Here is a 26,984-nt window from a genome sequence, read left to right on the forward strand (position 1 = left end):
GTTTGTGGCCACGCGATGCCTCCTGGGGCAGTGTATGGCCTGGGGACAGTGTCGGGGGCACAGCCCCAGCAAGCTGAGTCCTGGTGCTGACGCTTGGTAAGCTGAAGCGTCCGAAACCAAACCACATGCACATCCCTTGAGCTGCAGAGGTGCTGCCGTGGTGGGAACAGGGACGCTGRCTCCCTGCCTGGCAGGCAGGAAGCTCCCGAACTGGTAAAAGCCCACGGGCACTAACCCTAACACGGCTCTGCCTTGGCTTTCTGTGCCCAGCGCCTGCCTGAGCCCTGGGCTGTCCCCTTGAGACCTCATTCCCAGGCTGCAGAGCAGGGCTGAGAGCATGGGGTGCTGCCCCGTCCCCTCTCTTGCCAGGTCTGCTGTGGCCAGTGACGGAGAACCGTTTGCAAAATAATTTCTCCTTTCCACCGACAGCACCTTAGTGTTCRTCCCCTGCCCGCCATGGCAATTTGCATCTGCGTGGGCGCGCACCAGGCACGGTAAATCCGGTAAGGTGAAAGCCGCACGGAACAATCCACTCCGTTCTGGTGGCTTTCGCGCTCCCGGTGTCTGGGACAAGGGCTCGGGGACACCCACACTGCTCCTCTCTGGTTTCCCGTCCAGCRTGCGGCACCCCTTGGCTAAGGGGCTCTGGGCTGATGGTACCAGAGAGGCAGGGCTGGCGCTGGCCTCTTGGGCCAGCTACTTTGGAGGAGCTTCGAGGAACCCTCCTTGCTGCATGGGCCCCATTTCCAGCGATGCTGCAGCTGCCAYGAGAGGCTGGTTCCTGTTCTCCCTGCGCTGCGGCGGCTGCATCGCGGTGGCCGGCGCTTGCCCGAGCTGCAGGTGTGCGGGCAGCGCTGCCGAGCTCACCCAGGACGTCCTGTGCGCGACRCACCGGCCTTGCCAGGAAGGGAAAAACCCCGTGAGCCCACGTGGGAGGAGCGGGGAGAGTGGTGAGGACACTTGTCACGGGTGAAATGTGTCGTCACCAGCCAAGCGCTTATAGGGGCTGCGGTGAGAACAGGAACCTCTATTGCGGCGGGTGCAGGAGCAGAGCGGAGCRGCTCAGGTAGGTGCCTCTGGGTGGCTCTGCTGGGGTCTTTGTCACCTGTGTGGCTGCAGGGGTAGGAGGACAGGCGCATCTGTCCCGCACAGGGTGCTGCACACCCAGCCGTGGCGAGGACGTGTCCCCAGGGAGCCGGGCATGCTGTGACCATGTCCCCACTGGCAGCACCTCTGTGCAGGAAAGCAGAAACCCTGTGGTGAGTTTGAGGTGTTTCTGTGCCTCAGACTGGGTTCTGCAGCACCGTGTTCTGGTTCTACAGCACTGGGCTGCTACAGTACCATGACTGGAGAGTAGGAATCCAGCTCTTGGGTCTGGAGGTTGGCAGTGCCCGTGTTCAGCACCGGGATGTGTGCGGAGGGAGCAGAGGAGGGGATTGAGCAGAGGAGGGGATTGGAGAGGCTGCCGCAGGTGGGAGGAAGTTGGAGGTTTCCGCAGCTGCAGCCACTCGGCATCGCGGAGAGCAGGAAGGGGGGCGAGGGGAGCTGGGGGGCCGGGCACGCGCACCCAACTTGGCACTTTGCAGGAGCGCAACCGCAGGACACAGGGTGCTTGTGCAGGCACCCTGTGCTGAAGGGACACACTCCTGCACCCCGTGTCGGGGTGATGCAGCCTCGCACCCCGTGCTGGGGTCATGCGCTCCGGCCCCGCACACAGCAGGGCCRGCTTTGCCCCGGGTGGCAGGAAGAGCCTTGTCACCGCGGCGGCTCCCGCGGGTGCCTGGAGCCCTGGCTGTGGTAGCCGCACCAAGCAGGGCTGCTTGGGGCCGGCCCGCACGGGCTCGGCAAGGGGGTATCGGGGTGTTGCTCACAGTCGTGCTGACGTTGGCCCCAGGACCCCTCCCAGGGTGCTGGTCTCTTTGGGAGCATCTCGGCGGGTTGGGTTTGGCCCAGGCTCCCGCACCGTGCGAGGAGCAAACGCCCGGCCTTGTTGCGGGAAAAGGGACGGGCATGGAAGGGAAAGCTGGGCAGGAAAGGAGAGGGTGGAAATGACAGCACAGCCRGGCAGCAGCGAGCCCGGAGCCGGTGCATCCCTCTGTACAGACTGGGACTTTCAGATCCCAGGGTGGTTTTCCCCAYACTAGCCATGCTGGTGGCCTCTGTATGAAACTGGGACTGCAAGGTTGTGACTGTGGYGACTTGGGGCAGTCGGGTACCACCTAGGTGTATCATAAAAAGAATGATGTTTGTGTGGAAGTGCTAGTTCTAACATTTTCTTCACATTTTCCTTCACAGATCCTTGGRTCTTGGTGATGGACCCTCCAAGCACTCCCTTTCCCGCCAGCGAGGTCACGGAATACAGGAGGAGCAATTCCTGCTGCCAGATCCAAGACGGGTTCCTGTCTGTGACGCTCCCGGTCACGTACTCCCTCATCTTCATCATGGGGCTGCTCAGCAACAGCCTGGCGCTCTGGGTCTTCTCCTGCGGCGCGCAGCGGAAAACCTCCATCACGGTGTACATGCGGAACCTGGCCCTCTCCGACCTGCTGCTCTCGCTCTGCCTGCCCTTCCGCATAGCCTACCAAGACAAGAGCGAGCCCCGCGTCTTCTGCAACGTGATCGGGGCCTTCTTCTATCTCAACATGTACGTCAGCATCACCTTCCTCAGCCTCATCAGCCTGGACCGCTACCTGAAGATCATCTGGCCCCTCAAAAAGTTTCGGATCCACACCGTGTCCTGCAGYACCACGGCCTCCGCGCTGGTTTGGTTGGTGCACTCAGCTTTCATGCTACCTTTCTTTTTTGAGACGCAAGGAAAAGGACCTTGTGACCATAAATGCTTCCACTTCAGAAGCAAAAGCCTCGTAGCAGCAGCCTTTAACATGGTCGCAGTAGCCACTTTCTTCATCCTGCTGCTGCTCTTCCTCTACTTCTACAGCAAGATATTTGCCAAGCTCCACAGAGTCTCTTCGGTGAACGCTCAGCAGCTGAACAAGAGGACTAGCATGAAAGCCATCACCAGGACCTTCGTAGTCCTCATCATCTTCATTGTCTGCTTCACCCCGTATCACGTTGTCCGTGTTCCTTACGTCCTGGCGCAGGTGGGGGTCATTTCCAGCCTGGCCTGGAAGCAGGGTCTCCACCTCGCTAACGAGCTCGTGCTCTGCATCTCAGCCCTCAACAGCTGCCTGGACCCTGTGATCTTCTTTTTCYTGTCCAGCAGCTTCCGGAGGGCCGTGCTCTGCACCGTCCAGGGCAAGCTGACCAGAGCCCTCCTGAGGAACCAGGGAGGGCTGAGCTACAGAGGCTCTGTGACCGAAGCCTAGGCCTTCCAGGGCRACCAAGGTCTTGAGCATGGGATGTTCTCATCAACACCTTGACTGCTGCTCTTTACCACACAAGACTTGCCTGTGAGACGGAGGGAGAAACTGAAACCTTTTCAAGCTTCTTCCGYTGGCGCCGTCAGGGCTAGAGCTACCCAAGGGGGCGAGAGAAAAGAAYAGCTGAGGCCTCCCCTTTCCATGGCAGCTCCGTGAACACAACTGAGGAGATGATCTGCTTGGGAAGAGTGAAGGCCACAGGAGAAACCCCCTTGGCCTAGGGCCTCCACCAGCACAGAGAAGGGCAGGGACAGAGCCCAGGACACAGCAAGGCTGCTTGGATGGGAGGAAGAGGAGTGAGGGGAAGAGCAGGAGTGGGAATCTGCTGTGAACGTTGTCTACGTACCACATTGCCAGAGAAAGCATAAGGTGTTTGAGCAGGGGGGTTGGACTAGATCATCTCTAGGCRTTCCTCCAACCTCAACCATTCTGTGATCCTGTGGGAAAAGAAGATGAAGAGCAGAATTGGGGAAAAGGCAGGAGGAAGCTGATCAGAGCATTCCTAGGAGCAGATGATCACGTTTCTCTGAGATGTGCCCTGCTGACCCTGGGAGAAGCCGCGTGGGGAAACATCGAGCCTCTGCAACCCCAAACCAGGACAGCACACGCTTTTCCCCCCATCATTTCAGTGCAGTTCTTGTACTGCTGCACCAGCCTCATGGTTCTGTGTACGCACTGATGGAAACGGAGCCTGCAAGCGATAAGGAAGTTTTGGGCCATTATTATTCTTCGCTGCCCAACCWCTTCCCAAAGAAGGGCTTATTTCTCTGCGTGGATTTTTTCCCCTTTCATATATTCTCATCTGATCTGTTCACTTATTTTTGGAAGATTGCAGGCTTGGAGAAACTGATTTGCACATCAGGCAAGAGCAAATCCTGGGCAATTAGGACTGGGGAGGATTTTCATTCAGAGGCTGAACTGTTTTAGTAACTACTTAATTCAAACACCTGAGAAATACTCTGGAGKATGAAATGCTTTATGAAATACTGAATCCTCTGCTCTTTGCAGTCATGGTGGGAGCAAGCCCGTTAGCCGTGTGCCAAAGGGGGACGGAGACGCCGCGGAGGACGAGCCTCGCGGTCGCCGTGCCCGCTGCTGATGCACCTGGGGCAGGGGGGTTTCCTCCCGGGGGGGCGGGGGGAGGCTAAAGCCGAGCGCTTCCTGCGAGCTGCAGGCAGCGCTGGTGACACCCCGCAGCTCTGCCCGCGGGCTGGAGTCAGAGCAAAACCGCGCGGGTCGGCGGGGCCGCCGCACGGCAGCTGAGGGAGCCCCGCGCTGCGCACCGGGCGCCGCGGCGGGACGGGAAAGCGGCGGCGCTTCCGAGAAGCCCGGGCCCCCAACGGGTCATGTTTCCGCCGCTGTTGTCGCGGCGAGCGGCACGGAGCTGCAGCAGCCCCGGGGCCGCGGCGGGGGGAGACCCCAGCCCAGGCTCCCTGCCCGCTCCCAGGGCTGCGGGAGGAGACCCCAGGGAGCTCCGCATTCCGCCCCGTCTCCCGCTCTACTCCCACCGGGACCGACCGAGCCCGGAGCGGCGGCCGCCACGAGCAGCCCCGACGSGACCCGTTGCTGGAGGCGCCCTGGCAGCGCTCCCCTAGCCACGCCCCCTTCGGTGGGCGTGACGCAGCTCAGGCCACGCCCCCTCGACCCCCACCTACCGTCTTCCCGCGTGCTCCGGCAACCGGCGCCCATTGGCGCCGTGGCACCGGCCACACCCACAACCGCCGCACGCCCATTGGCCCCGCCGCGTGCCCCGGCAGGCGGCGCCCATTGGCTGCGCCGCGGATCCGCCCGCTCCCATTGGCCGCGCCGCGGAGCCGCCGCGCCGGGTCAGCTCGGGCCGTTCCGGGCCGGGTCGGGCGGCGGCTCCAGCTCGGCGGCCGGGCCGGGCCCTGGCGGCAGCGGCGGCGGCAGCAGCAGCAGCGGCGGCGACGGGGACTTCCTGTCGCGGTACCGGCTGGTGTCGGCCAAGCTGCGGCGGCGCTTCCTGCGCAAGCCCAACGTGGCGGAGGCGGCGGAGCAGTTCGCGGCGCTGGCGCGGGAGCTGCGCGCCCAGGAGAGCCTGCCCTACGCGGCCTGGTGCCAGCTGGCCGTGGCGCGCTGCGCGCAGAGCCTCTTCCACGGGCCGGCCGAGGCGGCGGCGCTGGCCGAGGCGGCGCGGCTCTTCGTGCGGCAGGAGCGCGACGCGTGGCAGCGGCTGGCGCTGCGCGGCGGCTTCGGCGAGCACGCGGCGGCGGCGCAGAGCTGCGGCGCCTTCGCCGCGCGCCTGCACCTGGAGCGCAGAGCCTCCATGGAGCCTTCGAGAAGCCTCCAGCTGTGTCCTCTGCCCTCGCTCGGCCTCAGCCCTTGCCGTTGCGGCGTGAACCCGTCACAGTTGTGGTGCATCCTGGAGCAAGCGGCAGCTCTGGGAAGCTGGGCTGATTTCTGGGATATCCCGCGTATCTTCGAGGGCAGCTTCCCGCGCTTCCTGCATTAAACTCGCTGCTCCCGCGCTTCCTTTCGCGCGGGCGCGTGCCTACTCGGAGCCACGCCCATCGCCACGCCCCGTCGGGCACGCCACGCCCACTGCATATCGCTCCTCCCACGCGCGCTCGCCCCGCCCATCGCCCGGGGCGGGCCCGCGCGGGGCACGTCGGGAAGGCGGGGCGGCCCTTCCACCACGCGGCGCGGCCATGGCGGACACGGACGGTGCGTACGGAGCGGCGGCTGCGGGGCCTACCGGGGAGGGGGATCCGGACCGGAACGGACGGGATGGGCCCGGTGGGGTGGGCAGCGGCCCCCGCTGAGCGCGTCTCTCCCGCAGGCTCCGTCGAAAGGAAGCGGCGCAAGAAGGAGAAGCGGCAGCTCCGCGACGCAGACGTGGCGGTGAGAGCGAGTCCCGGCTCCCGTTGCCGCCCGGGGCCTCGCGGCGCTCCCGGGGCCCCCGTCGGGGGCCCCGGGAGCGCCGCGAGGCCCCGGGCGGCAACGGGAGCCCCGCACGTGGCCAGCGACCCCTTTGCACCCCCCATTAACCCCCCCGTCGTGTCCCCGCAGGACATCCAGCACACCGAGGAGTTCCTCATCAAGCCCGAGTCCCGCGTGGCCCAGCTCGACACGTCGCAGTGGCCGCTGCTGCTGAAGGTGACGGCCTTGGCTTCCCCATTTATAAACCTGACCCTCCCCGTCGAGGTTTTGGAAAGCTTGGCCTTTCCCCGGCCTTGGGAGCGGAGGCTGCTGGTAAAATCTCAGCCGAATTCCCCCCGTGTTGTTTCCACGCTGCTCTGCAAGGTTTTTATCCCTATAAACCACATAAAGCCTTTCAGCTCCTCCTTATATTGCTTTTCCTTGCTCTTCCCACAAGCTCCTGGTCTCCCACGTGCTGGGTTTATCCCGTTTTTAAAGGCTTTTCATTCCAGCTACGTTGATATCTCTCCCCACGGTGAGTTTTTTCCCCTCCTTCTGAAAAGACATTGCATTCCCAGAACATTCCTAATGTGGAAGGGGTGTTTCCAGAAATCCACAGATATAACCGTACATAAAACCAGCGAGCTGCATTAGGGCAAAGCACTGATGAAACTGAGACTCACTGAGCTCACATTTCACCTATGACATTTTTTGCCTTTTTTTATTATTTATGTAGAACTTCGACAAGTTAAACGTGTTGACTGCACACTACACACCCCTTCCTTCTGGTGCTAATCCCCTCAAAAGAGAGATCTCTGACTATGTTAGGTGAGTACGATAACTGCGGGGGTGGTTTTAGTCTTTCGTGGCTAGTATCTCAGGTGACCTCTGATCTTCGTGGTGACATCGGGTCGATTTGCTGTGTGCTGTTTTATGTCCCGGTCACTTCTTGTAGAGTTTGATTTGGTTTGGGTTTGTCGCTGATCTGCTGGGAAGTCATTAAGACTTCCACGCTTGTTCTGTCTTTATGCAAAATTTCTAATAATCAGTGTTTCTGGCATCTTGCACTTTAGGTCAGGCTTTATCAACCTCGACAAACCTTCCAATCCCTCGTCCCATGAGGTGGTTGCCTGGATCCGCCGCATCCTTCGCGTGGAGAAGACCGGACACAGCGGCACCCTGGACCCTAAGGTGACTGGGTGCCTCATTGTGTGCATTGAGAGGGCGACCCGGCTGGTCAAATCTCAGCAGAGTGCAGGTACGTTCGCTACCCTGCGACCACATCTGGTCTGATTGATGGAGCAGTGCAGATTGCTAAAGCCAAGCTGCAGATTCCCGTTCCTGTCTGCAGTTGGGCTGCTCTTGGTCTTGAGTGACTTAAACCCAAGGATTGTTTATCCGTGTTGCTCCAACCAGTGAGGACATGCACATAGTGATGCAAGTATTCTCATAATTTCTCCCTCTCTTGGGTCTTGTGCTGTTTTAAGCCATGGAAAACACTTCTGAGTGACTGGTTTTGTGTGCTACCTGGACTTGTGGCTCTTGGTAGCCTCAGTCTTCAAATTCAGTGAAATAACACTCGATAAAGAAGGATCTCAGTCCTTTAATTTTTTTTCTTTTGTTGGAAGAATAAGCAGAAGTTCCCTGCACTGCCTAGAAAAGGTGATTGCAGAGCTATTTAATGGGCCCTCTAGACGTTTGCCTGGTAGCAGCGTGCACCTTGAGGTCAACATTAAATGCCAGTGGCCGCTCCTGACTGCTCTTGTCGTTCTTCTAGGCAAAGAGTATGTGGGAATTGTTCGGCTGCACAATGCCATTGAGAGTGAGGCCCAGCTGGCCAGGGTAAGTCTCCGCACGCCGGTAGCGATGCCGACGCTCCGCGTGCAAAGCGCCCAGCACCCCTGGGAGATGAGGGTAGGAATGGAGCTCAGGTGTGCTCTGTACGTGAGGTGATGACGAAGTTTATCCATTCTCTGAGTGCAGCGGCGCTGCCCTCCTGCAGCACCCTGGTCCCTGTTCTAGGGTCAGGGTGCTGTGTGGCCTTCAGAGAGCCCTGCAGTGTCCCAGTGTCCTACTGGGGGCTGCTGGAGCCTGTGGGTGGCTGCCTGCAGGAGGGGGGTGTCCTGTCAGGGCTGGAGCCCCCTTTGTGGGGGCTGCATCCCCACCGAGATGAGGGATGATGTCTGATCACATGCTGCCACCTGATGGAAAAGCCCAGCCATGTCTCCCTGACAGCTGGGACAGTATTTTGACCACATCCCTGGTTCATTTTGGCTTTTTAAAATGTGGTCTAGCCGAACAATGATTAACCTTGTGGCTTCTCGTGGAGGTGGTCTTAATGCCTGCAGACACTTTAATATTGCATTTGCTGATAGAAGAGGCGTGACGAGTTGTTTCTGTATCTGCCCTCAGGCCATAGAAACGCTGACAGGAGCCCTGTTCCAGCGGCCACCCCTCATTGCTGCTGTGAAGAGACAACTGAGAGTCAGAACCATCTATGAAAGCAAGCTTGTGGAGTACGACCCGGAGAGAAGACTAGGTAATACAGCACCGTGTTCTCTCTTTCCAAACATCAGGTGATGGTGAAATCCCTGTGAAATGGGCTGTTTCCTATTGCTTGCAGACAGGATAAAATAGATCCTTGTTCCTGTCAAGCTGCTTCTCGTCTTGCTTCTATGTGCTGAGAAGCAAATCTCATCTATATGGTGACTGTAGAGCCAAGTCTTTCCTGAAGAGCCAAATGATGTCAATTAGATGACATTAGCACTCTGTGCAAAGATGACCCTTCATCTATCACCCAATGCTGATGGCTCTGTGGGAGGCTGGGCACAAAGCTTCTAGACTGGGTGCATTCCTAGATAGGTGTTTAACTGCTGTTTGCCTGGCCTGTGTTCCAGGTATCTTCTGGGTGAGCTGCGAAGCAGGCACGTACATCCGAACGCTCTGTGTTCACCTGGGCTTGCTGCTCGGGGTCGGGGGACAGATGCAGGAGCTCCGGAGAGTGCGCTCAGGGATCCTGGGGGAGAAGGTAAAGTGGTGACTAACTGGCTGTTTGGAATCGTGAGAGTTCCTCACAACTGTGTTACTTTTACAGGGGATAGAAGCACGTATAGCTGCATGGTGGCTGGCTGAAGCCACCTTTGTGAACAGCCCCCAAAATGTGGGTGCTTTTGCCATGGACAGTTTGAACCAAAGTGTTGAGTTCAGGTCAGGGTGATTGCCCCTGTTCTGGTAATTAAACTTTGGAACAGTGAATGGCTGGGAAACATGCCATGGTGGCTGGAAGCTTTCTTAAGTCACCTGTGTTTTTCAGCCTACAAGCTGCGTTCAGGCACGTGAGCTGCCTGTCTGCTTAGCTCTCTGCAGCCACTTGGTGTCGCAGCGCAGTGCGAGCCACAGGCTTCCCTTGGGATGTGCTTGGGGATGCCAGTCTTCAGTGATCCTGAACTGTTGCCTGGGCTTTTCAGTCTGGGCATAGTTGCATCCCACTGCCCGTCTGAGCTCCAGGACCAATTTCTCTCCCTGTCCAGCAGGAATATTTGAGTGGAAATGCCTCTCCTCCATCTGTGCTCTTACTGCAGATGTGATCATTTGTAGTTGTTTTGAATCCCAGGTGCTGGATGCAGAGCTTCCACAATTCATAGCATGTCACAGTTTGAGGAGCTGGTTAGTTTAAGCTTCTAATCCATGGTCTCCTTTATCTAGAAGTCCTAGGTATTCGTGTAAGTTTAGAAGGGCTGTGTCTTTCCAGGACAACATGGTGACTATGCACGATGTCCTGGACGCGCAGTGGCAGTACGACAACAACAAGGACGACAGCTACCTGCGAAGGGTTATCCTGCCCCTGGAGAAGCTGCTGACTTCACACAAGCGGCTGGTTATGAAAGACAGTGCAGTAAGTGGCTGAGTTGGTGCCAGTTGACATCTGGAGACAGCAAAGTGCTGCCCTCTTCATCTAGCTAGTACAGCACACAGGAAATCAGGGTGCTCATGCTCTATAGCATCATGTAGGTCTCGGTATGAGCTGCTACTGGGTCAGCAGTACGGTGCAGGAACCCAGAACTGAATTCAGAGGTGATGCTCTCATAAGAGGACACTTACTAGAGATCTGTCTTGCAGCTTGTTTGCTGGGGTGGGTGCTTTTCTGTGCTTGCTTCTCCAAAGCCCTCAAGTGTGTTTCTCATTGTCCATCTTATAAAACATTTGGGCCCACTGTTGTTTGAGTGGTAATGGCTTTGGGGAGCTCAAGTGAACTGAGGCACTTCCTAAGGTGCTTGTTCTCAGCAACAGACTATAAGGCCTGCTGTTCTCCACCCCCTCAGGTTAATGCCATTTGTTATGGAGCCAAGATCATGTTGCCTGGTGTCCTGAGGTATGAAGATGGCATCGAGCTTAATCAGGAGATTGTCGTCATCACCACAAAAGGAGAAGCCATATGCCTAGGTATGAAGTTCCCTGTTCTTGTGCCTGGCTAAACACAGTAATGAGACTCTATTGCAGTGAGTATGTGACAAATGAGATCCCGTGCACAGAGGACTTGAATAGTCTTCTGATGAGAGTTGTGGGGTGGCTTGGCCTAGTGAGCTAAGATGCAGGGCAGCTGGCATTGAGCAGGAGCATAAGAAACAGCAGATGGATCAGAGCCAAGTTATGAGCTGGGTAAATCCATTGCTTCTGTTAAGATCATCAGAAATCCTTGCACTCCTGTTGCCCCTTTTCTCTTGGCCTATGAGCTGTTTGAGCTGTTTCTGCTTTGGAGCCAGTCCTTGGCAAGGTGCGAGGGGCTCGTCCCAGGGGTGTGAGGCTCAGGTGTGCTCTGTACGTGAGGTGATGATGAAGTTTATCCATTCTCTGAGTGCAGCGGCACTGCCCTCCTGCAGCACCCTGGTCCCTGTTCTAGGGTCAGGGTGCTGTGTGGCCTCCAGAGAGCCCTGCAGTGTCCCAGTGTCCTACTGGGGGCTGCTGGTGCCTGTGGGTGGCTGCCTGCAGGAGGGGGGTGTCCTGTCAGGGCTGGAGCCCCCTTTGTGGGGGCTGCATCCCCACCAAGACGAGGGATGATGTCTGATCATGTACATCACACCTATGGAGGAGATCAGTGCAGAGGGAGCCGAGTGGCTTCCCGTGACTTCACTGGAGTTGTCAGTGCCATTTGGTGCCACACAACCGGGTGCTCTGGGACTGCAGGGCCTCAGAGGTGAAGTCCTAGGTAGAGCTAAGCTGTTAAACCCGGTCATTGGGAGGGAGTTCAAGGAACCAGCAACAAATAGTACCATGTACTGGTAGGCTGGGGAAAAAGCTGCCTCATGGCTGTGGTGATGCAGGAAGAGCAGGCCTAAAGCAGCAGGCTTGTCAATCTGAGCCGTTGTAGCTTGGCTGAGTTTTAAGTTGTTTGTGGATTCTCTGCCCTCTTCTGCAGCGATTGCCTTGATGACCACGGCGGTCATTTCTACTTGTGACCATGGAGTAGTGGCGAAGATCAAGAGAGTGATCATGGAGAGAGACACCTATCCCCGCAAATGGGGCCTGGGGCCCAAGGTGAGCAGGGCTGGGGTGCTGTGCTGGGGCCTGGCTGTGGGACGTGGGCACCCTTGGGCAGCACTGGGCCCCGCTGTAAATGCCCCAGTACTTCCCCGTGGCCTCAACAGTGGCACTACTGGGGCTGCGTCAGCTTGGGGCTGGAGGAGAGCCCAGGGTTGAGCTGTGTCAGGGAACTGGGCTGTTGCCAGTGATCATGTTTGAGCTCCTGTTTACGTGTGAACCCTCCATAAAGAGCCAAATGATGTCACTTGGATGGCATGAGCACTCTGTGCAAAGATGACCTTCATCTATCACTCAAAGCTGATGGCTCGGGAGGGGCTGGAAAGGAGGTGCTTTTTATTCTCACGAAACCATGACAGTGCAAAAGTGCAAAACTGTGGTGGAAGGGACTAAATCCCTCTCAAAGGTTGGCAGAAGCAGGAATACTTCTGGTGGGTTCTGTGCCTCAGTTCCATCCCCTCCCTTATGCAGCTGATGATGGTTCTTTACTGATGAGAACCTCAGGGAGGGGACGCAGGAGGTGGGAGACAGCTGTGCAGGGGGTGCTTCCTGTTAATTGTCACGAGGTCCTTGGGCAAGTGTCTAATGAGTAACGATGCTCTTGTTGGCTTGGCCTCTTGCTGGGATATCTGCTCTGGTGTCGTGTGGCTGGAACACACGGGTGGGTTCCTGCACCTTGGAGCTGCAGTGTGAGGCTCTGTGCTCTGCTTTTAGGCCAGCCAGAAGAAGATAATGATCCAGAAGGGTCTGCTGGACAAGCACGGGAAGCCCAATGAGAACACGCCGGATTCGTGGAAGAAGGAGTACGTGGATTACAGGTGAGCAGAGGGTGGTGGGCTCGGAACCACGTGCCGAGGGGAGGCTCCATGCAGCCAGTGCTGTCCTGGGGGCTGCTGCCTGTGCTTGGACCATGGTGGTCCTGGCGAGGTGTCTTCACTGCCCGGCCCTGCTGGGTGCCCTTGTGCCGTCCCCTCACAGGGGACGAAAGGCAGGAGCAGACGGTTATCCCGCGGCAGCCTGGCCCGTGGCTGCAGAGGGAGTCAGTCTGCTAAATGGAAGAGGGGAGGCCCTGCTGTTGTCCGGCCTGGCCGGGCGCCCGTGCGGGCTGCGGGTCTTCCCTACACCTTCCCTGCACCAGGAGCATCTGCTCCTGACTCTATACTAGGGCTCAGGAGCGAGCTGTTGGGAAGGGGAGGAGGCAGCTTTGTATGGCCCTGTGTGAGAGGCAGGGACCGTCGTGCCCTGTGTGACATTCCGTCCGTTTCAGGGATACCATCAAGAAAGAGGAAGCAGCAGCACCCCGGGCTATCTCAGAACCAGAGAGGGTTCCAAAGGTCAGTATCACCAGGGGTGTTTGGGTGTAATCAGGTCTATTTTAGGCCTGCTGAAGATTTTTGGGAGGTGCCTTAGCCTTGAGTCATTGGTAGCAAGCTCTGAATGTTTTGCAGCTTGGATGGGTTGTAATCCTGGAGGGCAGGGCTGGAGCTGGGGCAACCCAGAGCCCATCTTGTGGCCAGGGCTTAGCATTGGGGTGTCCTGTTGAAGGGCCTCAGCCCCTAGATGTTTTTCTCCTGGCTGTTGGTACTGCGGTATGACTCATGTAGCGTGGCCAGGAGGCATGAGGAGCTCTGGCTTGAGCTGTACCTGCTGCAGCACCCAAGGCAACCTGTTCAGTGGAGCCAGACCAGAGGAATGCTACTCCAGAGAACCTCCTGAAGACCTTGGGCAGTTTGGGAAATGTCATTTTAGACAGATGTTGCCTCTAACATTCCCAGTCAGGGCTTCTGCATGATATTAGGGGGGTGCAGCTGCATTTTAAGCTCTGGATGGGGCGTAGGGAGCGTTGGGAGCTGTGGGATACAAGCTGAGGGGGGAATGTTATCCAGTTTATGCTGGAAGGCAACTCTGGCTGTTGGTAGCTCACACTCCGAACTGGCTGAGGAGCTGGCTTGAGTCTGTCACATTTGGGCTTGTATCAGCCATCATCCCTTGTGCCCTTTTGGGAGACAACCTGTCTGACAACGTAATTCCCTGACAGAGGAAACGAGAGTCGGAGAGTGAAAGCGAGGAGTGTGTGGCCCCTGCCACCCCCCCGCCGGACGAGCCGAGCAAAAAGGAGAAGAAAAAGAAGAAGAAAGACAAGAAGGTCAAAGAGGCTGCTGAGAGCGGAGAAGAGGCAATGGAAGTGGTAGGTAGTTGGAGACACCTCTGGTGTCCTCTAACAGGCACTGGTGGAGAGGGGCCACGAGGTCTAGTGTGACGTTGGCTTGTGCTTGTAGCGAACACGTTGTCTGGTGCTTGGCTGGGGGCAGCTGTGGCCATGTGCCAGATGCCCCCTCAGAAACGAGCAGTAAGTGATTCTTTTCTTAATTCCTTCCTGCTATCTCCAACAGATCTGTGAGAGCAGCACCAAGAAGAAGAAGAAAAAGAAACAGAAAGTAGAAGAGAGCTCGGAATAAGCGACTGGATCTGCCCCGAACAGGCGACCTCATCAGTGGGGAGGGAAGAGTCTGAGGCCTTGGTGAAAAAGAAGACTGACCAGCAAGTTCCAAGCTCCTTTTCCACTGTATATATAAGCGAGAGGGTATGTTTGTCCGGGATGTGCCCTGTTTAGGTCCTTCTCCTCATCCTGTTTTAAGGGTAGCCAGAGGAGAGGGGTGCCTGTCTGACTGCCCCTGCACTGGACTGCCCTGCGAAGCCGGACCCCTTGATGCCAGTAGAATTGGTATCCGCGGGGGAGTCGCAGCTCCTGGCTCTTGGCGTCTCCATTTTCACTCAGAGGAGGAGTTAACGCTTTCCGCCTCTCTTGTCCTGCCTCTTTCTTCCTTCTCTTCCAAGCTCAGAGCCATTCCCGACAGTCACAGAATGTGTTGATGTCCAAGAACTTGCCCAGCCATTGTCCCTCTGAATGGCTTTGGCACGGGGGCCGGTTGAATCGATTATTTTTAAGGGCTCTGATTTTAAAGCTCGCCGTGTGCTTGGCTTCACCCTCAGCTAGCTGAGATCAAATATTCCACCAAAGGATATTCTTTGGTACTTTTTTAAAAAATTATCATAAAAGATCAGAACATGAATTTCCTGCTTTTTTGCTTTATGGTGTGGGGAACCGCTTGGCAGATTTGTGGGCTGCTGCCCTCCCCGTGCTCACCTTTTTGCTCTTCTGTGCCCAATTGCTAGAACGAGACTGCGGGGGGCTCAGCTGCCTTCCATCTTTTTGCTCCAGTATGCTCCAGAGGCTGGAAGCAGGGACACTGCTGGGAGCAGGGCAAGGCACTTAGGGGATCCCTTTGGCTTCTCCATAGGCCTCCACATTGGAGGCCTTTGGAGCTACAGCCCTATGAGCGGCACTAGGTATGAAGCTCCAGTAGTTTCTGAGCAACCTGTCCCAGTTCCCTGTGGTGGATCTTACCCCTATGTATAAATAACTGAGGGGAGAATGTGAAGGAAATGGGGCCAACCTCTTCTTGGTGGTTGTCTGGGACAGGATGAGGTAACGGAACAGGCTGCCCAGGGAGGTTGTGGAGTCTCCTTTGCCGAGATCTTCAAAACCTGTCTGGATGCCTCCCTGTGCGTTGGGTGTCCCTCGGGAGGACTAGATGATCTAGGTAACTAGCGGGGTTGGACTAGATCTCATGAGGTTCCTTCCACCCTCAACCCCTCTGTGATTCTGTGGTCACTGGGAGCAGATCTTTATCACAGCCATAGGGCTGAACTGGGATTTTATCCTTTGGTGGGGAAGGAGGTGGGCTGCCTTGTTCTGAGTTTCTGTCTCTGCAGAGACCATAATTGGTCCTAGCACTGCTTTTCCCTAATCCTCTCTATTCCAGTCTTCACTTTTCTCCCTCCTTGAAGCATGTGGCCAGTGGGGCCAGCAGCTCGAGGCAGTCGGGAGCTGAGCAGGAAAAGGTGATTTTTATTTACTCCTTTTTTATGTGAAAAAATAAAACAACCCCTGTTTTTCAGTGGGTGGTTCTTCTTGCTCACCTGGCTCGCAGGATCCAGGCACACAGGTTGGTTTAATGCGTGTGCACACAGGGCTGTCCCTTCTGCCTGCCCCAAGGGTGGTGGTGGCAGCAAGGGCTGCCACGGGAGGGACCCTGGTCACTGCTCAGGCTTGAAGCAGCGATTTCCCCTTGCTGGGCTTCCCCAGGGAGCCATTTAGTATTTAATTCACCTGTGCTGGGCATGACCTGAGGGGCTGGAGACTCTCCTGGGTCCTGGCCTGTCTTATCCCAGTGTGCCCAGTTTGGGGAGGTGGGAGCAGAGCTGCCCTTGGGAGCAGGGGCTCAGCTGCAAACCACGAGCCACAGCCACGTTTCAGCACACATTTATTGCTGCTCAGTGTTTCCCTGCTGTGGATCCGAACAAAGGTCCCTATTGCACATGAACAGATTTTATTTTTGGCATCCTTAAAAACCTGCGCGAGACGCCCCAGCGCCCTTCCCCTCCCGCCCCGCAGAGCACGCGGACGGGATCCTCTCTCCAACACCATGGCCATGGTTTGCCAGGAGCTGTGGTGAAGCCTGGACAGCGTCGGGCCCTGGGTCACTCCTGCAGCCCAAGGAGTGCCCTTGGGTGGGTGGTTTATGGTCGCATACAGTGTGCAAGACACCCTAGATGCTGGAAAACATGCCTGGATGATCACTGTAGAGACACCGTTTCTACTGCATGCAATGGATAACTTACTGGCTCTAATTTACTTAATGAATTGTCCCTCTAGGGTTGGGTCTGTGGGACTTGGCTGCTGCTGAATTTCTCTGTCCAGCCTGTAGCAATTGGAGTGAGAATTTAAATACAGGGAGTTTTACAAGTTAGAGTTGCACAGGGTGAGTCAGAAGCCCCAAACCCCTGGGCCCAGGGGACAGTGCCCTCCAAGCCTCCCGTGTCCCATCCCCGGTGACGTTCCCTGGCCCGAAGGAGAAACCCTTGTGCTTGGGAGCGCACGGCCCAGGGTGTCACTGCATGGGAGCCCCTTGGGCTACAGCTCCCCTAGGGCTGTAGGGATCCATTCCCTTGGCTGCCAAGTCCAAGGTGGGCAGGAGGCTCCTGCAGGGTTGTGCTTTTTCCGTGCCCGGGGAGGCAGGAGCTGCCCTGAGCCCAAGGATGCCCTGGCACCAGCTCCGTGCTGTGCCTGGCGGCTCAAGGAGCCCGTGTCCATGGAACGGAGGCAGGGGGATGTGTGGGGCGCTATCAACGGGGGAGCCGAGGAGGAGGCGGCTCCTCTTCCCCCCATTGCTGCAGGCTGAGCACAGGCACGCTCAGTACACCCAGGAGACAGGCACCCACTGCGGGGAGCTGCAGGCCTGCTCGAAGGCGTCCTGCAGCAGCTGCAGGCTCTCGTCCACGCCGTTGTTGACCAGCGAGAGGTCGAAGTAGTGCGCGTAGCGGCTGCGGATGCTCTCCGAGTCCTTGCGGAGCTGCTGCAAAGCCTCCGACTGCGAGGAAGGGGAGAGGGCTCAGGAGCCGGGGCGGGACTCCCCACAGTGGCAGCTCCGGCCACTGTTGCGGGCACAGCAGCAAGGAGCAGCTCCCCTGGGTCCCCCGAGCTCCCCTGCCTCCCTTTGGCCCTGCGCTGTCCCCTCGAGTAAGCCGATACCCGAGCCGTGCCAGGCGGCTAAACATAGAGCGTCCCCGCGGCCCCCGGTGCAGCAGGAGCCTGTTGCCCTCCCCAGGGCTGCGAGTGGCCCTCGGGCACGGGTCTCTGCAGCCTCCCGCGGTGGCACCAGCATGGGGCTGGTTGGGGGCAGTGACAACGACCAGGGCTCCCAGGGGTGCCAGCCGCCCACCATGAGCGCGGCACCGCAGGAGCCCAGAGCCCCGTGCCAGGGCTGGCTGTGCCAAAGGGACAAGGCAGGAGTCAGGGGGTGCCAGTGGCTGCTGGCATCGCCTGTGCCTGTTTCTATGTCCCGAAGAGGCTCTGTTCCCAAAAGCAGCGCAGCCAAGGAGGACGCTGAGCCCAGCCCTGGAGCAGGGAGAGCCCAGGGCTGCTGCCAGGGCTTCTCTCGCCGGCTTTAAAACATGGGGACAGGTTGGGGCTGGTGGAGGGGGACACTCACCTGCTCCGCCTTGTCCGTGGGGGCAATGAAGACGATGAACGGGGAGAGCTCGGCCGTGCGCACGATCTTGAGGGTCTGCAGAGAAAGTGGGAGACGATGCTGGAGCGAGACCCAGCTCACTCATGGGGCATGGGACACGCTGGGCCCATGAGGGACAGCAGTAAAGACCCCACGAGGGACTTGCTGGCACGTCACCAAGGACCCCCCTACCTGGGGTTCGATGTCCAGAATGGCAACTTTGTCCTGCTCGTGGATCTTGTGCACGGTCTCGAACTTGGTGCCGAACATGTTGCCCTGGTAGCTTCCGAACTCCAGGAACTCGTTGGCCGAGATGTCCCGGGTCATCTCCTCCGTGGAGACAAAGTAGTAGTCCTTGCCGTCCACCTCGTTCTTCTTCTGCGGGCGCGTGGTGTCTGGGGAGGCAGGGGAACACCCGGAGCGCTCAGACTGATCCCCAGGGAGAACCGGGATGGGGAGCGGGACAAGGACCCGCACGGGAGCATCCGTCCCACCTCGCACCCTGGGCCCCTACTTACAGGGCGCTGGGTACATGAACTTGTCCGGGTTGCTGCTGAGCAGCGCGTTCTTGATGTGGCTGCGCCCCACGCCGCTGGCCCCTGCGGGAAGGGGACGGTGGAGGCGCCGGCTCCGAGCAGGATGCCGGGGCCCCTCTGCTCACCAAGAGTCATCCCGAGATATTTAGGAGCCAGGACCCTCCTGGTCCCCCCGCACGTGGGGCGGTGCTGGCAGGACCTACCTATGAGCACCAGTGTCTTCCTCTTGAAGGCGGGCAGCCTCACCACCTCCTCGTAGGACACCACATCCAGCTGGTCAAAAACTGCCGCCGAGGACAGAGAAGGGGGTCAGAGAACAGCTGGAGCACGTGTGTGCATATGCATGCATGTATGTGCATGTATGCGTGTGCACGTGTGTGCACATGTGCTGGAAAACACTTTGGCAAAACGTATGGAGAAGCCAGGGCTGGGAGCACGGAGCCACCTGGCAACCTGGGAGCAGGATCCGGCCTCAGCAAGTGGCTTGTGGAGGAGCAGCCGAGATACCGGTGCAAAGGCCGGCGCTTTTCTCCCCATTCCATGCAGTGCAGTCAGCGCAGGGAGCTGCAAAGCCCACAGCGCTGGGTGAGCTTGATTTATCTTGATTTACAGCCTTGTTTGTCAGGGCTCGGAGCCAGCACGTCCTCAGGCCACCGCCTTGGCGGGCCCGGACGGGGACGTTTACACGGGCGCTCAGCGCTTGCTGCAAGGTTGGGGCTTGCCCTGGAGCTTGAGCCCTCTGGAGAGGGGAAACTCCCCCCAAAACAGGCTGCCAGCCCCGGGGTCCCACTGCCAACACAGCCAACAAGTCACCTAGGCTAAACCGGAGGCCAGGGTGAGGGCTCGCGCTTACTTGAGCTGTGCTTGGCCAGGTATTTATCTTTGCATTTCTTCTTCTTCCCGAAGGGGCTGCAGCTCTGGGCTTCACTCTGGCTCGACTGGGTGACGCTCGCCACACGCCTGCCGAGACAGGAGGACACGGGAGCCATAGGGAGCCCGGCGCGGGGCCGGGAGCGGCATTCCGGGTCTGGAACCTACCATTCCTGCAGCTCCGGAGAGGGGATGAGGCCGACCGCCTCCGTAGAGGAGCCCTCCACGCGGCCCTGCCACCAGTTGCTGTCGTCCTTGTTGATGATATGGATGACGTCTCCGGTCTGGAACTTGAGCCCTGCCTCCTTGCAGGGGATCAGGGTGTCCTTCTTGGGGTCGTAGTCGAACTGGGCCCTCATGAACATCTGCGAGAGGCAGAGAAGGGGCCGGGTCAGCGTCACGGGCTCTCCGAGACCCCAGCAGCGCGTCCGGCCTCTCCACAATCAGCTGCTCTCCCGGAGCCAACTGCATTGCAGCTGTGTCTGCAAATGCACCACGGTTTTAGCTGCAAATGCACAATGATCTTAGCTGCAAATGCATGGCCGTTTTAGCTGCAAATGCACCATGGTTTTAGCTGCAAATGCATCGGTTTACAAGGCCTGCAGAGCAAGGGCTGCTCAGGGCTGGCACATGCAGACCTTGTTTTCCAGGAAGGCCACTCAGGAAGAAGCGAGCGGCTGGATGGCTGGGGTCACCTCACCCTGGCTGGGGGACAGGCTGTTTTCTGCACTGCTGCGGCGCCCAGAGGAGCAGCTTTCTGGCTGAAACGCAGCACGTCGCAGCCCTGCTGCCCCAGCCCACACAGCCCCTGCACTCTGCTCTTGGAGGGATGACCCCAGCGGGCTCAGCGTCCCCATCCTGGCTCCCAGAGGTGGCTTTGCCCTGGTGCCGATCGCAGCCGGGACCAGGACGGGCAGCGGGGAAGGGCAGCCGCAAAGCAGCGCTTAATAAACCCATGCAAGGTGGCAGGAGGTGGCTCAGGGACAGCTTGGCACGAGGGAGAGGCAGGGAAAGCAATCAGGGACGTAGGGATGGCTGAGAGAGGGAAGGGGAACCGTGGGCTGGCGCATCCCAAGTGCTCATCCCCCATCCCGGTCCCCACGGAGGGGCTGTGTTGGGCAGGACAGTGTCCAGCCCCATGGGGACAGGCGAGTCCTCCCCGTCACCCCGAGCCGAGCTCAGGGCAGCCTCTTTGCGCAGCGCAGGGAGCAGGTCCCCGGCTCCCCGGCAAACAGGCGCACCGGCCGCGGCAGCGCCTTGGCGGAGCCGCTTCCTCCCGCGCGGCGCTTCCTTCCTCCCCGCGCCGGCGGCAGCCACGTCACCATCATCGTCACCGCGAGAGCCACGGCCACCACGGAGCCGGGATACGGCCCGGGGCGCTGCAAGGGCAGCAGGAGAGGTCCGAAACGCAGGGGAACCGCAGGCTCTCCCCACGCACGTGGACGCAGCCATGGCCGTGCGCTGCATTTCATTGCATGGGGACAAACGCAAGGACAGGTCTCTGCAGCCTCCTGCAGCTCTGGCAGCCCCGTGTCCCTCCCCGGTCACACAGAGCTCCGGGCCCTCTCCTGGCTTCGCTCCCTGTGGCCCTGCAGCCAGGCCTGGCCGGCTCGCCCGGCCCCTGCACTTACCTGGAAAGCAGGAAGGCGGCTTTGCTGATTGGGAATGACTTTTATGGAGACTGTCCCCTTGGTTTCTTTCTAGTGAAGAAAGGAAGGGGAGAGAAAGACGTGTTGGAGAGGGCACCCGCAGCCAGCCCGCCTGCAGCAACCTGCCCTGGGGAGCCGGTGTCCAAGGGCTCCGGGTGCTCCCGGCCGTGCCAGGATGCATTGGGCACCGGGAGCCCAGGCAGACACGGCTCTGCTGGGGCTCCTAATTAGCATGCTGGAGCTGTGCTAATTTAGCTGCATTCAATGCAAGGTAGCTTAGCTGCCCTGCATTGGTGCCTGTCCCTCGGGGTGGTACCAGCCCCCGAGGTGGGGACCGTGTTTGGCACCATCAGCAAGTCCCAGGGCACAGTGGGAAGTGCTGGAACTGTTCCCTGGCACTGCTCCCCGTCAGGGTCAGCAGCACGACCCGAGCAGCGGGGACGGGGCACCAGGGTGACCTGCAGGAGGGCTCCGTGCCGCACGGTCCCGTCCGCAGCGCCGGCCCAGGCGGTACCTGCTCTGCCGAGTGGAGAGGGTTGCCAGGCAGCCACGCGCACGGGGACGTCACCGCGGGGACACGTCACCGCGGGGACCCGGGTGACACCGCAGGGACCCGGTGACGCCGCTCCGCAAACAGCCGCTGCTCCCAGGAGTGCCAGAGCGAGCGGCCGCCCCGGCCGGGCGCCCACGGCATGCACCGTGGCAAGAGGCAAAACGGCCCTTCCTCACACCCCCGTCACAACCAAATACCTACCAGCATCTTCTGCAGCTGGTCAACCGACTGGTTGCTCACGCTCTGCCCATTGATTTCTATGATTTCGTCGCCCACGTGAAGGGAGCCTGTTGAAACAAGCCCGGGAAATGCAGGAGCAGGCACCAAACCCAGGCACGCAGGGTTAGCAGGGATAAGCTCAAACTTCCCGCACGGACCCAAGGCTGGAACAGGGCCTCTCACTGTAAGGATGGAGCACCTCAACTCCATACCACCGTTGCAAGTGTCCAGACCAGAAAATGACACCTAATTGTTTCTTTTGGCACCTTCCTTGGGTTTTCAGAGCTGATCCATCGCAAGCCTGGCCCAGCTAGGTACCTCAGGAAGGGAAGAGCTTCCTGCCCAGTCCTGGGGACACAACCCATGTGTACAGAGACCCCAGCATGGGGCAGACAAGGTCCCGCAAGCTCCACCTCAGGTCCCACTTTTGGAAGTCCCTTCCCCCAGCCCCTCATTTCTCCCCAGAAGCCTCCAAAGCATCAACACGACACCTAACGAAGCTCATTGCAGAGAGATCCGCGAGTCCCGGGTTCCGGCCGTATTCCCGGTGCAGGAACGAGGGCCGTAGGGAAGAGGCGGCAGTGCCGCGGAGCTGCCTCGTCCCCGCCCGGCGGGGAGCCGGGAGCCCTGGCCGTTACCTTGCCGGTGGATCATGCCCCCGTGGATGATCCTGGCCACCATGCAGCTCTGCTTGTCGTTCAGCTTCAGCGTGATCCCCTGCAAGACAGGAGAATCCCTGAATCCGCAAAGTCCTCTTGGCGCGAGCATCTCCCGCTGATGAGGCTCCTCCGGGTCCCCGGGGAGGAAGCAGCATCCAGGAGGCTCTTCCCACGCGCGAGCTCTCCAGGGATCTCCGGGATCCCAAACGGACGGGGCTGTGCCTGCCCCTGCAGCCCCGTGCAGGGCCACCAAGCCCGGGGACCTCGGCAGCTCTCACCATGGGCTCCTCCGTGGCCTTCTCGAACTGCACCAGGCGAATCTTGCGCACCTCGCGGCCGTTGGCGTGCGAGGGGCTGCCCAGCATCGCCGACCCGTTGGTGTAAATGTCCTCGGTCAAGGCGTTGAGGGACTGGGGGACGGCCTGTCGGGGCAGAACAGACGCCGGGCGTCAGGGGCCCGTCAGAGCTCCCAGATCCCACCGTGGTGCGGAGCTGCTCCCGTCTGGGTGTCCCTAGAGCCCCCACGGGGCACAGAGGGCACTAGAAGAGCAGGCAGAAAGAGGAAGGAAAGGAAACCCGAACTTCACCCGTGGACATCTTCATCACCCGTGGACTGCTTCATCAGCAGTTTTCCAGCTTGGGAAGTTGTGGGAGATACAAAGACTTTGGAAAAGTAGAGGAACGTGAAGTCAAAAGAGTTCATGGCTGGTTGTTTTCTGCAGCAACGAGTCCCAAGCGGGATTTAGGAGCCACAGCAGCCCTTGGCCCCAAGGGTGGCTCGTTGCAGAGCCCAGGGTGGCTTCACGGCATGAACGGAGCAGCTCGGGACTCGCCCGGCGGGAGCGGGAGCACCGCGGAGGCCACGCTCCCCTCGGGATCCCTTTGCGAGTTCAGCTTTTCCTTATCTAGGCCAATGGGTAAAGTGACTCGGTCCAGAGCCACATCCACATCTAGAGACATCCAAGTCAGGAACTCCTTCCACGGGCGGCTTTCAAGGAGCATCAGCCAAAGCAGCTGGAGATCAGACCCCAAAGCCCCTCTCCAGCTGAGGCCACCAGGAGCCTGCGCGGGGACAACCGAGCTCCCCGTCCGCCCCAGTCCTGCCCGGCGGCACCTCCTCCCATCTCCAAAGCTCCCGTCGCCTCCCTTGTCCTCTCCCGACCCGCCGCGAGGGCCGGGAGCCGCCGGCCGGGGCCGCGGGCCAAGGCAGCACGTGCCGTTTGTTTATTTCTAAGCGACCCGGTTCCCAAACATTGTGCTCCAGGGAGCAGGACGGCGGCCGCTGCTGCCAGCGGCGCGAGGAGGCGGCTGACGGGCGCCCGGGAGCGATGCCCAGGCCAAGGATGGGGCGGAAGGAGGGGGATGCGCGAATCCCCCCCGGACCCCCTCGTCACCCCCCGTGCGGAGGGACCCATTGCGCAGCGCTGGTGCCCGCAGCTCTGCTGAGCAAGCGGGAAAGCAGCACGAGGAGGAGGAGGAGGAGGAAGCCGCGCAGCCTTGCCCCGAGGCCAAAGGGCCCCTGAGGTGACTGCAGTCAGCAGAGCTCCCTTATCGCGCCCGCGCCCCGGGCAGGCACCGCGTGGCCCCGGCTCAGCTGAGCCCGGCAAGGCGGCCCCAGCGGCTCCGACCTTTGCGTTTTGCTGAGGAACGGGCAAAACGCGCAGCCCTGCGCGCTGACGCAGCGGCGGTGTCACCGGTGCCGCGGCACGGGGTGCCGGAGTGGCACAGCACCCGTGGCCTGTGCACCTCTGTGGTGGCAGCCACTGTGCTGGGCAACCTCGAGGGCACCGGGCTCCTCCCGGACACTTCCATGTCCATAGGAAGCTCCAAGAGGCTGGAGAGACCCTGGTCCAGGACCTGGCACTGTGTCCCCACGGCAGGGTTGGTACCCCTGCAGCCCCGCTGGGCTGTGGTCAAACATTAACCGGGCAGCTCGTTTACAAGGAGCTGGAGCAGCGCCCGGAGGAAGCAGCGCCCTGAGCAAAGGGCACACGGGGCAGGTTGGGAGCTCCTGGCTCTGCTCGCGTGGGCGGCCTCGACGATGATTCGGGCGCGTGGACGAAGCCATGGGCAGCATCACTCATGCTGAGCCAGGCCCTGACACGTGCCAAGGCCGAGGGACGCCAGGATCCCTGCCGGGATTGCCCCAGACCGGGCGCACGGTGAAGCAGGGAGACGCGCTCCGTTCTCCAACAAACCCTGGCAGCCTCCGGAGAGCATCCACGGCACCCACCCGGGGTCCTGCTTCACTCCCAACACACACAGATTAAATTGGAAAAAAAGAAGAGCTACGTGGGCAGGTCAGAGGGAGAGCGGAGGGCGAAATAGGCTGGGACGCTGCCCGTCCTCGCGCTGGCTCCAGCTGCGGAGGCTGGAGCTGAAACGGGGCAGGTTTGCAAGGGAGCTCAGCTACATCGTTCTGAGGTCCCGTTTTGCTGCCGAGAGGGATCAATGCAGCCAGCCAGGGGTGTCCGTGGAACCTCCCTATCCACAGGAAAGTCACCAAAACCCAAGGAGGAAACCTGAAGTGCCCCACTAGCTCCATCCCCAATCTTCCAGTGCCACAAAAGGACCTTTCCCCAGCGCTATTACAGCCTGCAACATCACAACGCACACCCTAGCCTAATTCTAGGAACCGGCCCTATCCACTTCATTTTGGACCAAAACCACACGTTTTGCTCAATGCCTAACTACTGGTGTTGCCCGCAGTCACGTTGGAACATGTGGACTCCGGGCTCTGCTCCAGAGCACGACGCAGATGGAAGGGTCGGCTGCATTCCTGCCCGCTCGCTCTCCCAACCCTCTCCCAACACTCTCCCAATGCTCTTCCCGGCTCTCCCCAGGGCAGATCTGCTGCCCGCCGGTACAATGGGGTGACTGAGTCACTGCAGATAAGGCGGCTGCCCAAGGTCACACCTTCAACAGGAGAGGAACCGGGACTAAAGCCCACACCTGGCTGCAAGGCTCTGTTTGCAGCAAGGAGATAAAAGGAGGACACCGGTCACGGGTTGGGGCTCAGGGGAAGGGGACGGGCGCCTTTGGATGCTTTGTCAGCAAAGCCACCATGGCAGGGTGCGGGATGGTGCTTCCCAGCAGCTTGAAAGGGGAAGAGGAACCTCCCATTGATCCCATTGGAGCCGAGCAGGCCAGAGCCAGAGCCTCTCCCCAGAGTGGAGACCCACGGAGCCACAGCAATCCCAAAAACCTGTTTTCCTTTAAGAGCATGTATAAGGTTGAACCATAAAAGCACCTGAAGCACCTGAGGGAGCCCCTTTGGGACACTGGGCTGTTCAGCGGGATGGGCCAGATTCAGCCCTGGGGGGAAAATTCCCTCTCTGCTTCCAGGGGCACCTGGCAGCGGCAAGGAAAGCTCGGCACGAGGCAGGAGGAAAGCTCAGCGCAGGGCAAGGGGGAAGCTCAGCGGGTGCCCTGCTCAGGCCACAGCTCGTGCAGGGACTTCATTTCTGAACCGAACATCTCCACGGGGAGCAAACCATTCGCTGCTCAGCACAGGGACCTTCCCCCAGCGCGGCAGGGACAGCTGCAGCTCTCCCTCCACGGGCCATGGCGCGTGCCCAGCCCCTAGGACCACCCGGGGCCACCAGACGGGCTGGTGACACCGGTGCCGGGAGCGGCGCCCGCTCGGTCGCCGCGGGCCTGCGGGTTGCTCAAGGGCCCCGGCAGCTCATGTGACGGCAGTTCCAGCTCAGACCAGCTGCACAACTTTGCAGCAAAAACAAGCGCGCTCTCCGTGGCGGCAGGATGCTGCAGCGGCCGCCACGCTGTCCCCAGGGAGCCCCGCGGCCCCCAGCAAGGGACCCGCTCCCAGGGGGCACGTAGGGAGTGGGGACCAGGGGTGCCACGGATGGGGGACATACCCAGGCACCCGCTCCTGCTGCCGTGGGGGACCTGCCTTTGTGGCCTTGCTCCCCATGGCGGGTGCAGGAGGGACGGGGTGGAATGGGTGGCTCTGGGCCACCCGGTGTGGAGTGTTTGGGTGAGGGGCATCGCAGGGCCCAATATGGGCAAGGGGTGCCTGGGGGTAGGGAGTATTGGGGGTCTGGGGATACCTGGGGCCGGGGGATACCTGCGGTCTGGGGTGCCGGTGGATTTGGGGGTGCCGGGACCCCCCAGGGCTCGGTACCGGGGAAGGGAGACGGGTGCGCAGAGCCGTGGCCCCAACCCCCAATCCCGACGGCTCCCCGAGGGCAGAGCCCCCCGGGCCGGGTCGGGCCGGGCCGGGCCGGGCCGGGCCGGGCCGGGCTCACCTCGGGCTTGGGCCGGCTCTGCAGCAGATGCTCCAGGTAGAGGTCGGAGAGCGCCGTCCTCATGCTGCTCACGCTGTCGCTGCGGCCCGACTTGAGGGTCATGTCGCCGTCACGGCGCGGCCACCGCGCCGCCAGCAGCTGCAGCCGAGCGCGCTGGCTCCAGCAGAGCGGCCCGCCCGCCTCCGTGCCGCTCCGACACCCGCTCCCGGTTCCGGTGGCGGCTCCGCTCCCGCTCCCGGCCCGGCTCCGGCTGCAGCGGCGCCATTCCCTCCCGCGGCACCAGCGCCAGGAAAACTGCCCGGGGGGAAAGGGCCAGAGCAGCCGCCCACAGCTGCCCCCGGCCTCCAAACGCAGGCAA

General features: G+C 60.1%; 4 protein-coding genes and 5 non-coding genes across 9 annotated transcripts; 8 read left to right on the forward strand and 1 right to left on the reverse strand.

Moving 5' to 3' along the window:
* Positions 1 to 2,312: 2,312 nt before the first annotated feature.
* On the forward strand, positions 2,313 to 3,326 carry LOC112956270 (probable G-protein coupled receptor 34). The gene has a single exon (XM_026049772.1). The coding sequence runs from the start codon at positions 2,313 to 2,315 to the stop codon at positions 3,324 to 3,326; it is 1,014 nt and encodes a 337-aa protein (XP_025905557.1).
* Positions 3,327 to 4,038: 712 nt separating this feature from the next.
* On the forward strand, positions 4,039 to 5,853 carry LOC112956271 (factor VIII intron 22 protein-like). Its single transcript, XM_026049773.1, has 2 exons — positions 4,039 to 4,048; positions 5,138 to 5,853. The coding sequence occupies exons 1-2, from the start codon at positions 4,039 to 4,041 to the stop codon at positions 5,851 to 5,853; spliced, it is 726 nt and encodes a 241-aa protein (XP_025905558.1).
* A 181-nt stretch (positions 5,854 to 6,034) lies between these two features.
* Positions 6,035 to 15,536, forward strand: LOC112956272 (H/ACA ribonucleoprotein complex subunit DKC1). Its single transcript, XM_026049776.1, has 15 exons — positions 6,035 to 6,065; positions 6,181 to 6,242; positions 6,411 to 6,497; positions 6,997 to 7,088; positions 7,334 to 7,518; positions 8,038 to 8,102; positions 8,673 to 8,799; positions 9,158 to 9,288; positions 10,012 to 10,155; positions 10,583 to 10,703; positions 11,677 to 11,795; positions 12,513 to 12,616; positions 13,066 to 13,132; positions 13,837 to 13,986; positions 14,192 to 15,536. The coding sequence occupies exons 1-15, from the start codon at positions 6,050 to 6,052 to the stop codon at positions 14,255 to 14,257; spliced, it is 1,536 nt and encodes a 511-aa protein (XP_025905561.1). The 5' UTR covers positions 6,035 to 6,049; the 3' UTR covers positions 14,258 to 15,536.
* LOC112956281 lies at positions 8,205 to 8,451 on the forward strand. The gene has a single exon (XR_003251022.1). It is a non-coding gene; the product is annotated as a small nucleolar RNA SNORD17 (small nucleolar RNA).
* Positions 8,996 to 9,072, forward strand: LOC112956284. The gene has a single exon (XR_003251025.1). It is a non-coding gene; the product is annotated as a small nucleolar RNA SNORD83 (small nucleolar RNA).
* Positions 9,450 to 9,582, forward strand: LOC112956277. Its single transcript, XR_003251018.1, has one exon. It is a non-coding gene; the product is annotated as a small nucleolar RNA SNORA36 family (small nucleolar RNA).
* On the forward strand, positions 11,083 to 11,329 carry LOC112956279. The gene has a single exon (XR_003251020.1). It is a non-coding gene; the product is annotated as a small nucleolar RNA SNORD17 (small nucleolar RNA).
* LOC112956282 lies at positions 12,032 to 12,107 on the forward strand. Its single transcript, XR_003251023.1, has one exon. It is a non-coding gene; the product is annotated as a small nucleolar RNA SNORD83 (small nucleolar RNA).
* A 750-nt stretch (positions 15,537 to 16,286) lies between the features above and the next one.
* LOC112956275 (55 kDa erythrocyte membrane protein) lies at positions 16,287 to 26,794 on the reverse strand. The gene is made up of 12 exons (XM_026049779.1): positions 26,627 to 26,794; positions 22,637 to 22,780; positions 22,338 to 22,416; positions 21,682 to 21,767; positions 20,910 to 20,978; positions 19,447 to 19,643; positions 19,262 to 19,368; positions 18,612 to 18,692; positions 18,391 to 18,471; positions 18,065 to 18,267; positions 17,855 to 17,929; positions 16,287 to 17,233 (listed from the first exon to the last, which is right to left on the reverse strand). The coding sequence occupies exons 1-12, from the start codon at positions 26,726 to 26,728 to the stop codon at positions 17,057 to 17,059; spliced, it is 1,401 nt and encodes a 466-aa protein (XP_025905564.1). The 5' UTR covers positions 26,729 to 26,794; the 3' UTR covers positions 16,287 to 17,056.
* Positions 26,795 to 26,984: the final 190 nt, after the last annotated feature.

Source organism: Nothoprocta perdicaria, unplaced genomic scaffold, assembly GCF_003342845.1.
Source record: "Nothoprocta perdicaria isolate Ctin4 unplaced genomic scaffold, notPer1 scaffold_616, whole genome shotgun sequence".
Lineage (NCBI taxonomy): Eukaryota > Metazoa > Chordata > Aves > Tinamiformes > Tinamidae > Nothoprocta > Nothoprocta perdicaria.